The 13,113-nt window shown below is 38.6% G+C and overlaps 1 protein-coding gene across 1 annotated transcript in view; it reads right to left on the reverse strand.

Annotated features, from left to right (window-relative positions):
* Nucleotides 1-13,113, reverse strand: part of RELN (reelin) — a 510,458-nt gene that overhangs the window by 147,876 nt on the left and 349,469 nt on the right. The window contains exon 21 of the mRNA XM_028846151.2: nucleotides 565-757. Within this exon, the coding sequence (XP_028701984.2) occupies nucleotides 565-757 (193 nt within the window). The remainder of the gene's footprint in view (nucleotides 1-564; nucleotides 758-13,113) is intronic.

Below are 13,113 nucleotides of genomic sequence, written 5' to 3' on the forward strand. Positions count from 1 at the left end.
TCCCAATACTCGCACGTACAAACAGACATGGATTAGGATGCTGTTTTTAGGCCTGTTATCATAACATTGGCATTTGGTAAAAATTAGTTTATTCATTATGATATTTATTCATTTATTGCAATGACACATTGCTAAGATATATATGAATTTTATTCCAAGATATTTCTTCTTTTTTTCTAAAGACAAGAGATACCACATTCTTAATATGGTCTACCTACAGGTAGAGACAGATGAAGACACCTTACAGGGAAAAAAGAAAGGGACACATTTATAAAGAAAGAGGGTTAGAGAAAATAATACTGAAAACATCATTTGAGGGTAGCCAGTTTTGGAAGTTATTTTCTTTTTTTTTTATATTTCCAATTACTCTTTAATATCTGTCGTGAAGAATGTGGCATTTTTGTAATCCTTTGCTGACTTTATGTTAATTCTAAGTTACAAATATTAAATAACACTGTTTCTTTTCAACCAAACCTAAACTTCTAGAACTGCAATTTTTTTTTTTTTGGCTTGCTAGGTAAAAGGCAGGTTACCTGTCACAAGGTTTAGGGAAACTAGACTTACTTCTTGGACGAGGTGCCAGGTAAGGCCGTGGTTGGTTGAGTACTCCAGCTTCACCTGGTTGTCCATGTGTGGGGTGTATTTCTGGCCACATCCCATCACCAAACTGAACTGAATCATATAGCACGCTCCTATCTGCATTGATTGTGTTTCCACATAGCGCATACTTGAGGCAAGTTTAGAATCTCCTGTAAAACTGAAAGAGACAGAGATGGAAATCAGAAAATTCTAAACACAATGTATTAGAGAAAAATTAAATTATTCACCTCACACTATATACCAAAATAATTTCATTTTACTTATTTAAACCTTGCCAAATTCTAGAATGGATTTCAGTAAATCTAATAAATGCAATTTGAAACAAGCTTTCAAAGATGAAACTTTTTTAAAAAAGTTAATATCTATAGTTGTCAAATGTACCTAAAATTGGGTACCCACTCATATATTGCTCATGAGTATAAACCTTTTTTTTTTTTTTTTTTGTTTGAGACGGAGTCTCGCTCTGCAACCCAGGCTGGAGAGCAGTGGTGCCATCTTGGCTCACTGCAAGCTCCGCCTCCTGGGTTCATGCCATTCTCCTGCCTCAGCCTCCCCAGTAGCTCGGAATACAGGTGCCCGCCACCATGCCCAGCTAATTTTTTGTATTTTTAGTAGAGACGGGGTTTCCCCCTGTTAGCCAGGATGGTCTCGATCTCTTGACCTCGTGATCCGCCCACCTCAGCCTCCCAAAGTGCTGGGATTACAGGCGTGAACTACCACACTTGGCAAGTCTAAACCTTTTGACTCATTAATCTCACTTCTTGAAATCTATCCTGAGAAAATAATTTTAAATTTAGAGACAGTTTTATAAAATACAAAACGTATTACAGGATTACTGCTAATAGGAATTGGTAACAATGTCAATGTCAAAATGGAAGGCCTAAGTAAAATGGTAGAGCACTTGAAATAACATTATCCATCTTTCAAATATTTATAGATAATATAATCACATTAAAGTGTATATGATGAAATAAGTCTTAAAAAGCCATAAAATTATGCACGAAGGAAATTCACCAGAATGTTTTTGGTAGCTGTGTTTGGTGGCAGGAAATTTGCGATTTATACTTTTCTTTTTGTTTTCCTTATTTTTCAAATGGCCTTTAATACTCATGGGTTAAGTACTGAAAACATCATAATATAGTTTTAATGGTTGTGTCTCAAATCAGTAAAATTCACATCTTACTGGGTCCCAATTGAGTACTACATAATTGCAAACTGTTTGAAGGCAGGCAAATTAATTTTTAAGAGAAAACTACTCGGGAGTTTGTAATCTATCAGAGAAGATTAAAATATAGGCACATTATATTGTAGTTACATGAGTCAATGTAAATATTCCCAGGGTCAATCGCACTAAGGTTTGTCCATCACAGTACTTGTTTCTGCTATTCTGAAGCAGTTTCAGTACCATTGTTAGTAAACCTGTTAGTCAACAGTAAACCTGTTAGTCAGAAGGCATAGCTGATGTGGACAAAAAGGCTAAGGCAATACTCTGTGAAATCGTTGAGATATTTAATACATTTTCTTAATTACCTTTTGCTAAATCAGCCAAATAAGGATAACTATTCTGACTTGCTTCTTGCAGAGATTAAGATGTTATTTAATGACAGAATATTGTCCACATAGAGGATTACTATGGACTTAAACTCAAGGTTAAAATACAAGCAGCTTTCCCCAACAGAATAATTACTGCTTAACTAATAGTTTTAAAACTAAGGTTTTGCAATTGGACAATGAAGAGAGGAATAAAATGGAAAAGCCCCATTCTCTGCTTTAACTGAATGGTCAATAAAAGAAAGGGAAAAATTATATTAAATACTGCTAGTCTTGCAAATCCAGTTAAGAGATAGCAAATGCCACAACTTGTTTATCATTGTTGTTAAAGATGTCTACCATTTGTGCAATCTAGGCCATGTCCTAAGACACAATACCCACATTACTTTCCTTAGTTTCATCTTTCAGTAACTCTGTTTAGTAGGAATAATTATTTCTTTTTAACAGATGAGAAAATAGGGCTAGTAAATGGGATACTCAATGAGAAATCAGCTTTGCCTGACTGTAAAGCTTCTTAACCAATACACTATATCTTTGTCTTCCTATTACTCTAAGATTGGGAGAGAAAAAATCCTGCATTTTGGAGTAATTTTTTAATTTTTGTTTTGTTTATAGTGAATTTACAAATCACTAACTTTCAGTTACTATGCAATGATACTCTGATGTTAAAAATATAAAACCATGATTGCTGTTATGTGTTTGGATCCACAGGATACAATCTGGAAAATATCAAGCTGTAGAATGTAATTTTTAGCAATATTGGAAAAAATAAAAGAAATCAACACAGAATAAAAATAGTAGTAAGCCGTAGAGGCACACACTTGCCTATATTGCTCCTAGGGTCTTTTAAGTAGGCAAAAGAAATCCCAAATGCTTATCTCTGTAAGAAACAGGCATTGCTTTTAGCTTCAAGGGTTAAATGTCTCTCTAGTACCCTTTATGAGGAAGATAATTAGAGGCATCCAACTAGGCTTCAACTGTTTGCTTTAAAGATACACCAGTCTCCTGGGCATCTGGGGAGAAAGCCTAATAGCGCCTGGTAGTACATGGGCTGAAGGGTCTGCAAATGACAGAGCCAACAACGCTTTCTCACTCACGCCATGAACAGTATTTCCCCACCTGACCATTTCTGAAATAACTCAAGATTATTTTTACCATCAGCATCTTGTAAATTTCTCCCTTCTGGGATGGTTTTGTGTCCTCACAATTCTATACAGAAACAGAAGGAAATGCTGTGTTTTACAACTATTGCCTGCATCTAATGTTTGCATAATTACAAATGTAGCTATGAAATTGGCTGAAGAGAGGAAGTATTCAATGCTGAGGAGAGTTGTGTGCTTGTGAGCTATTTTGGAATACCTGATAACAGATTTTAAAGGTGCCAAGACACCAGGAGAGAAACAAGATAAAAATTATGTAAAATAATAGGTTAAATAAGCGAAATTAAGGCAGTTAAACAATGATAACAAAATTTTTGCTTAGCAACTGTATCTGTTCAACTGGTAGAATAGGAGCCTAGAGTTATTTGGTGTTTCCTTTTTCCTATTGCAAATGCTTTGGTGTGGGCTGATCCAGCTGCCAGTCACAGCCTCTTCCTTTTAGCCACTATCCAGTGATTGGTCTAGGGGTGGCCATGCGTCCAGCAATGGGTTCTCACCAATGAGATGTAAGTAAAAGGTGGAAGGTGAATTTATGCATTTGGCTTTCATTATAAGTGTTTTAAAAGGGAACCAATGGAATTGGCTGTCACATCCTTTTCCCTGTTGCTCCTATGGTCATCTTTCCTCTCTGGGGGCAGCAGCCATTTTGTGACAATAATGGAACATTATTAGATAAAGACCTCTCTGCTGAGATAGCGGAACAGAAAAGTGAGAGAATCTGGGTCCCAGTGGCCTTCTTAAGGTGCTCACAAGCCCAGGACTGCCTATTCTAGGACTGCTTGTTACAAATGACAGCTAAGCCTCTTTACTTTCATTTATGTCATGGTCAGTCTTTTCTTGTGTTTGTTGTAATCTAGAGCTGAACGCATTTCTAAGCGATACACCTGTCATACTTCCTGGTACTATATGATATCTTTCCTGATGCCTTAATCTGAAGCAAAATAACACAGAAAAGTACCTTAAACTCCAGACCATTCAAAGTATTAGTCCACTTGATTAAATTTCTGGTTTATTCAAGACTGGCAGTGATACTCAGTCTGTTTTTTTTCCACAGACTATGCATTTCACAGACTGATCCTTTAACTTACAAAACTGCTTCTCTTCGCTGCTTGTCTAAATCAAGATACATTTATAAAGGCAAACATGAGGCTGAACTTCTTTTCTGTTACAGTCATAGGAACAGAGAAGAACAGCCCACATCAGCATTTTGGGGAGAAATTCTGGAGAGAGAAGGCACTGCGAATCAGGAGGCTTAGCTTTATTTATATTGACTTGCAAGGGTGCCTCAAAAATAAAGCTCCTACATCTAATTGCAAGATTTAATGAGAGAATGGGGATAACTCCACTTAGGACAGGATTACCTTTCTAGCCCTCTTTATTCCTACCTCTAAGAAGGCTAGTAGGCTATGACACTGGCCAAATGGACAAGAGCCTGGTGGAATTTGAGTCTCCATAGTTCTCTGCTTAGTCCATACTACAGCACCTTTGCTTCACCCTCCCTTGCTTAATCTCATGTATTGCTGAGGATCTGTTTTTTGATCAGGTCGGAAGCCTGTCCACAGGGAGGGATCATATCTTATTCATCTCTGCATCCCCTAAAGCCCTCAGAACCTTGCCTACAACTCACAGAAGCACATTGTTTTGGACATCATGATTTTCTAACAGCTGGATTATCTTACTTGACCTTTGAGTCAGGACCCTCTGGGAGACCAACAGCGATCTTTAACATTGTGTTATGGAGAAGGAAAATGGAGAAGCTGAGTTGCTGGCCTCAAGGTCACACAGGTACTAAAAAGCTAGAAACTAGGCCTTCTGGGTTCTCCTTTGAAGTCCTTTCTACTATATCCTGCCTCTCAAAGGCTCCCAAGGACTGTTTGTTAAATAAAATGAGCATGTGAGTGAGGTCTCTCAACTGGGGAGTAGGGAAGTTTAACAAAGCTATAGTTACTTAAATGCTGTAATGGATACCGACAAGGTTTTGAGGTTATCTTCACTTAAGTAAATCAGTTTCTGCATTTTCCCAGAGCCTCTTTCCCATCTCCAGAAAAAAGCCTCTTTTATATGAAAGGCAGACACACATAGCCAAAGTAAGTGGGCCACAAAGTTCCTTAAAAGCAAATTCATGTCAAACAGCCAAGCTACCTACAGAACTGAACCATTTTTTACAACTGAGCCCATCTCTTTAAGAGCAGTTTAGTATATAAGTCAGTATGGATGAAATCTCACTATTCATGTGCCATAACAGAAGCTAATGCATCCATATTTACATTTCTTAGAAACCTAAGCAACATTCTATTATTTTCAAGCGTCCCACAGAAAAAACAGGTCTGCAGAGCTCATTTCTAGAAAAACAGAAGAGCCATACAATGTTGTTTTTGTTTTGATACCATTCGGAAGTTATATTCATCTGAAGAAGAGGAGGTGAATGAATCTAAGCCTCTCCGATATCATTCTCTTATTGGTTATGTTCTTGTAATCACCGAAGAAATGTTTACTAGATTAGATAAACTTGTTGATGTTGTGGGCTTAAAGGCAGCATTTTAACTCACTTGTTATTTCTATGATATTACATTTCAAAACAAATAACCATATTATTTTAGTGGATTATAGAAATTGTACACTTAATGGAAAAAACAACCTGATAATATAAAAGCAGCATTTTTTAAAAGGTAAAAATGTGCAATTCCACCTTCTAAAGATGACCACAAAATGTACAGTTTTTTGGTAAAAACACTTCCAGACAGTTTTTCTCATGTGTACACACACATTACTTTTCTTTTTTTAAAAAAATTATGAAATCATAGTACATCTGCTTTACTCCTTTGTACAACATTTCATTGCTATCTTTCTATATTGAAAAAATATGGTGAGACATTTTGATTTTTAATGAATCAAGCCAATCTTCAATTATAAAAATTTGGGGAGGTTGTTTTCACTTGTTTACTATTATAAGCAATGCTTCTATAATATACATCCTTGTATATCTTTGTGCACTTATCCAATTGTCTCTTTGGGTTAAATTCCTAAAAGCACATTGCTTCATTAAAGCAAACGCACACTTAAAAAGTTGACACTTATTGTCAAGCTGCCCTCCAAAAAGATTGCACCAAGTTACATTTACCAAGAACATCAACAATGACTGAGGTGCCAATTCTTCCTACTTGTCAATACTGAACTTTGATGACACTTTTTATTTTGGCCACTTTATCCCTACACTCTCTTAATCTACATTTTTTTTATTACTAAACAAATTTAGAAGCTATTCATGTTTATTGGCTGCACACATATACATGTATACACATATATGTATACATATACATGTATATGTACATGCATACATATACATGTACATATATATACTAAATCTTGCCTGTTAATTACTGCCATAGTTTGGATGTTTGTCCCTCCAAATCTCATTTTGAAATTTGTTCCCTAATGCTGAAGATGGGGCCTAATGGGAGATGTTTGGGCCATGGTGGTGGATCTTTCATGAATGGCTTGGTACTGTCCTTGAGGTAATGAGTGAGTTCTTGCTTTCTTAGTTTCCCTGAGAGCTGGTTCTTAGAAACAGCCTGATACCTTCCTGCCCTCTCTCCTGCTTCCTTTGTCTTCATGTCATCTCTGTACCCACTGGCTCCCCTTCTCCTTCTGCCATGAGTGGAAGCAGCCTGAATCCCTTACCAGAGGCAAATGTTGGCACTGTACTTCTTGTACAGTCTGCAGAACTGTGAGCCAAATAAACCTCTTTTCTTTACAAATTACCCAGCCTTGGGTATTCCTTTATAGGAACACAAATGAACTAAGACAATTACCTTCTTAATTTGTCTATGCTCTCACTTATTTTTTGTTTGCTTGATCCCTCAAGCACTAGAGCAGAAAATTAAAATAACACTCTAAGTTACTGTGGTTGTAATTTTCCGTTTGTAATTTGAACAGGTTTTGCATGATAGTCCCCATTCTACGATATTCAATGTGTGGAGACACTGACTGATTTTGCCTTCCCATGGGCCTCTCCCTCTGACAGCATCACCTGTTACTGGTCTCTAGCCTCTCTTTTCTGCCTAGAAGAGGCAGCAGCTACAGCTCCAAACAAATTTGAAATCTCTCTACCAATGCATTTTGGCATGTATTTACCCAATACTTCATTTAAAATGTCTTTATGGATTTCTAAGTGGATAGACAACTTCTTATTTATCTAGATAAGATTTTCGGGTTATGTCAGGAATCAAAAATCTTTTGGAATACATGTGCTTCTCAGCATCTGTTTCAGGCTCTTTTTATACTTTTTGCCCCTAGCACCTGTGTTGTTTTGCTTATCTTTACCTTTCCTATTTAAAGTTCACAGTGTATATTCTTCAGCTTTTTCATTCCCATTCCCATTCTCTCAGTTTGGAAATTTATACATAGTTCTTCAATTCAGGGCTAGAATCTTACTTTAAGCTAGATAAACTCTTTAGTAAAAAGCATAAGTTGAGTTTCTTGGCTGCTGTTAATTAAGTATTTGGATTGGCCGGGTGCAGTGGCTTACACCTGTAATCCCAGCACTTTGGGAGGCCAAGGTGGGCAGATCACGAGGTCAGGAGATCGAGACCATCCTGGCTAACATGGTGAAACTCAGTCTCTACTAAAAATACAAAAAGACAAAATTAGCCAGGCGTGGTGGCGGGCACCTGTAGTCCCAGCTACTCGGGAGGCGGAGGCAGGAGAATGGCATGAATGCAGGAGGCGTAGCTTGCAGTGAGCTGAGATCATGCCACTGCACTCCTGCCTGGGTGACAGAGTGAGACTCTGTCTCAAAAAAAAAAAAATTCAGCATTTACAGAAAGATGCTATCCAATGAAAACTCAGCATCAAATTGGGTGCTTAGTGGCAGTTTACTCTCAAGGATCAGCTAACTTCATGGGAGATAGAATTGGGGGGAATGTGTCCACTGTGAGGTTCAGGTTGTCTGTACGCAATGGCCATGATGACCACAAATGAACGCTGTCTCCTCTTTCTAACCAGGCTATGTGGACTTGCAGCGGTGCTGCTGTGGGACGGAAGATTCTTCCAGAAGCCTCAGAGAGCAGCTCCTCCACCCCTTCTGTTGAAGTCCAGATTCCATTTTCAGCCCAGCCACTCGCCTGTGTCTCCTGTGAAATTAGGCCAATTTACCCAACATTCCAGATGCCAGCAACTAATTCCAAAAACTTTAACAAATATATAGTTTTAAAGTTTATAGAAATTTGTTGGTGAGATCATGGTTTCAAAGATTTCTGTCAAGTTTCTGTTGATAAGTCTTCCTTGTGCCCACCTCGTGGCATTTTTTAGAAAATGCATATCAGCTGGAGCAATCTGTGGATGAAAAAGCAAACCTCTGCTAGGTGCCCACTGGAGGGGGAGTCAGTGCAAAGCACAACGTGGGCTGTATCCCCCAGAGAATAAGGGAGAGAGGGAGACCAAAGGTCAGAGAGGGGCCGACTGCAGGAGACCATGCACCCAGGGAAGAATTGATCCTCACCGCTCTCGTGGTGCCTGCCAGTCTTTTGTCAGGAAAGTAAGAGTGTGTGTGTGTATGTGTGTGTGTGTGTGTGTAGACGAGTTGTCAGGGGCAATATTTCCCTGCCACTAATGTGGGGATGAGGGTGATGAGAAGAGCCTTCGCTGTTTCCAGCTTCTCCTGCTTCTGTCCTCCACTTCTGATATGGTTTGACTGTGCCCCATCGAAATCTCATCTTGCACTGTGGTGCCCATAATTCCTACGTGTTGTGGGAGGGACCCAGTGGGAGATAACTGAATGATGGGGGTGGGTTCACCCATACTGTTCTCATGGTAGTGAATAAGTCTCATGAGAACTGATGGTTTTATAAGGGGAAACCCCTTTTGCTTGACTCTCATTTTCTCTCGTCTGCTGCCATGTAAGACATGCCTTTTGCCTTCTGCCATGATTGTGAGGCCTCCTCAGCCACGTGGAACTGTGAGTCCATTAAACCTCTTTTTCTTTATAAATTGCCCAGTCTCAGGTATGTCTTCATTAGCAACGTGAGAATGGACTAACACAACTTCAATTCATCTCTGATCTCAGGCTATGACGAACTCCCTGACTCCTGTTTTTCTTATGTTGCATCCACATTATCTCCAGATTCAATTTTGGCTGAAGAGAACTCACATGATCCACAATTTTTTTTTTTTTTTTTTGAGATGGAGTCTCACTCTGTTGCCCAGGCTGGAGTAACAGGGGCATGATCTCGGCTCACTGCAACCTCCGCCTCCTAGGTTCAAGTGATTCTCCTGCCTCAGCCTCCCGAGTAGCTGAGATTATAGATGCGCACCACCACACCCAGCTAATTTTTGTATTTTTAGTAGAGATAAGGTTTCATCATGTTGGCCAGGCTGATCTTGAACTCTTGACCTCAAGTGATCCGCCCTCCCAAAGTGCTGGGATTACAGGCGTAAGCCACCATGCCTGGCCTAACCTGATCCACATTTATACTACTTATCATTAGGATTTGCCCTTTCAACACACTCCTGTCTCTCTCAGTTCTTTTCTGTCTCCTCTATTTCCTTGAACATCACTCCCTTTTGGAACAGAACACACTGGTTGATGTAGTCAGGTCTGATGCCCTGGCTGAAAACATTTAGCATGGAGGCGAGAGAGAAAATACATGAGGAATCTTTGAAATTATCTTTCTTTTTCCTTCCAACTATGTGCAACCAAGTGCCTTATTTAGAGCATACTCAAGCAGAGCCATTTTAAGACTTTTGAGGATCTTGATACTTTTAATTTTGGAAATTTCATCTCACTTCATAGAAAACATACTAAAATGCACCTATGTCTCACATTAAACATAAATATTTTGGGCTGCAAAAAGTACCCAAACGGATTTTGTAACATTGCTTTTAAATTTCATTTGGCTACTAGTAATGCATTTAATATACTTTTGGCTGTGATTTCTCAGCATACTAAGGAATGTGACCAAAATATTATTTCCATCTTGAAATTTTATGAATATGAAATTTAGCAATTAATGAAGTTAGCCTAATGTAGTATTTTGTAGACATTTAATTAAAATGTATTCATTTTATTTTGGTGAGTTTCTTGTCATAGTTTTGAGATAATACACATTTTTGCAGCCCTTGGACTTTTCCCAGTCTCCTGGAAAGCTTGGAGGCTGCAAGCACTGTGCCCAAAAGAAATAATGGAAAAGGTTCCTAGGCAGAGGCACAGCTCATACAAAGGTGCTGGGAGAGGACAGAGCTTGGCTTGTTGGTGCAGAGAGAAGGAAGTGCAGTGTGACTGGAGTAGACTGAATGAAAGGCAGCAAGGCAGGGGAGGAGGCTGCAGAGGCTGACCCACATGGCTCAACCAGGGCCTGTCAAGGAGATTTTGTGAACCACTGTCCATAGAAAATAACTGTCTCAGACTAGGCTGGGTGCGGTGGCTCATGCCTGTAATCTGAGCACTTTGGGAGGCAGAGGCAGGTGGATCACTTGAGGCCAGGAGTTTGAGACCACCTTGGGCAACATGGCGAAACTGTATCTCTACTAAAAATACAAAAATAAGCCATGCATGGTGGCAGGCGCCTGTAATCCCAGCTACTCAGGTGGCTGAGGCACGAGAATTGCTTGAACCTGGGAGGCAGAGATTGTAGTGAGCTGAGATTGTGCCACTGCACTCCAGCCTGGGCAACAGAGCAAGACTCTGTCTCAGAAAAATAAAAACAAAAATAAAAATAATTGTCTCAGACTGCTAAATGTGTTTCAACAAACCAGAAAGAAGTACAAATGTAAACCATCAAATGTAGACTTTTCTTGCTGTTAATTTGTTTAGTGGTCTGTTTCCTTATTTCGGAAACCTCACTCAGCTATTTAGTCCAAAACAAGATTTTTAGAGAACTCTAACTTTGGAGAAATACGTGACTTAAAAATTAACCCTGTGGACATCAACATGGCGTAAGTTTTAGAATATAGTCGTTAAATCCATCCCTTAGGCAGGTCCTGATAATTAATACATCCTCTAATATATATCTACAAATAGTCCATTCATCCACTGCCACCATCCTATTCTAAGCACATGAAGATGACATTACTAGCATCCTAGCTGAGCTCCTTCTACTGCTCCTTCTATTATCCTCTACCCCTATTCTCCACAATGCAACCACAAATATTTTTTAAACATAAGGAAGATTACATCACTCCCCTGCTCCAAATTATTTGCTGGATTCCTGTAACACTAGAGTAAAATCCAGCATCTTTATACTGTTCTATGAAGCTATATGATCTAGTTTCTTGGCTGCCTCAGGGCCTCTGCCCTTGCTGTTCCCTCTGCCTGCACAGCTCTTTTTCCATACTTTTACATAGTTGTCTCTTTCATCATTCTAGACTCTAATGCCTCCCAAGGGGGCTTCCCCAACCCTCTTACCTAAAATAGCTGCACTCTCCACTTCTGCCACATAAAACCCCATTTCTCTTACCCTAACAGCACTTATCACAGTCTGGAATACGATTATGAATTTGAGTACCTGTTATTTCCCTCTAGAATGTAAGGTTCACAAGCAAAGGGCCTTTCTATCTTTGTCTCCAACACTAATTGCTACACTTTTAGTACAAATAGTGCCTGTAAATCAATCAATAAATAGCTGAATGTATAAATTAGTCTATCAATAAATGAAAAACTTCAGGGAATGAAATCCTCATTGGGGAAAAGCTAAATAAATAGGCTCTAGCTTAGAAAGTCACTTATAAATCTATTCTATTATGTTGGCAATTTTATAGAGGCACCAAAAGTCTTCAGTACTGAGAATACTCTTCACAGCAGTTGAGAATAATAGGAAGTGACTTTTCCATTTGTCACTCAATGTATTTACCTATCTATCTGCTAAGCTTCCTAGATAATCATTTACTGTGAAATGGTCATTGAGGTGGCTCCTGGGAGCCATCTCACCCGGACTGACTTCCTTCAGCAGTACAATATTAGTTGATTTACTGCTCATTTTAATAGTCTTTGTAAGATATAATTCCAAGAATACTCTAAGCTTGCTAACAAACTATTTAAACAGACGAAATTTCTGTATAAGCTACAGGTTGATGTTTCGTGAAAGGAAAATCCTAACAAAATTTACTAGGCTGTTATTCTATAGGTTGATTCATTTTATAAAGGATTGTCAATAATTTTTTTTCCTTGTGAACCAAGGAATAGAGCTATCTAATATTCCATTTAGGCACTAATCTGACTCCCCCTTCACCCATGTTTACCAACAACACAATCCTTACAATTAGTATCAGGCAAACACTGACTAGTTTCTTAAGATTGGTCTAAAGGAATAAAGATCTGCATGTAGTTAAGATTCTGATTCAAACCTCTTTAAACACATACTCCTATTTCAATAAATTAACCAAAAGGTAGCAGAAGGAGAGGTAGATCTCATTTTAAAATGTGTGGTACAATGCTTGCTCACTGTGTGCAGATCCTCCTGTGGGCCTGAATGTCCCTACAGAGGCAGGTTTATGTAGCATGAGCTCTGATGGCCATTCTCAGGTCATTTTGGCAAACTCTTTGAGTCACCCATTACTACACATTATTGTGGATTCCTGATGGTCCTTATAACCTACACATATGTTAACAAATAGCCCATCTTTTATAACTTAAAATTTCACCTATCATTCAGTTCTGTCACATTATTATATAATAATATAACACTAAAGTACTGGTTAATTGTTAATAAGCCATGGTACTATTTTCTATCTCTTATGCCAAATGAACTGTATTTAACTTATGAGATAAACATGCTTTTAGGATCCTTTTTTAATCTGGGATTTTTGC

Source organism: Macaca mulatta, chromosome 3 (assembly GCF_049350105.2).
Source record: "Macaca mulatta isolate MMU2019108-1 chromosome 3, T2T-MMU8v2.0, whole genome shotgun sequence".
Lineage (NCBI taxonomy): Eukaryota > Metazoa > Chordata > Mammalia > Primates > Cercopithecidae > Macaca > Macaca mulatta.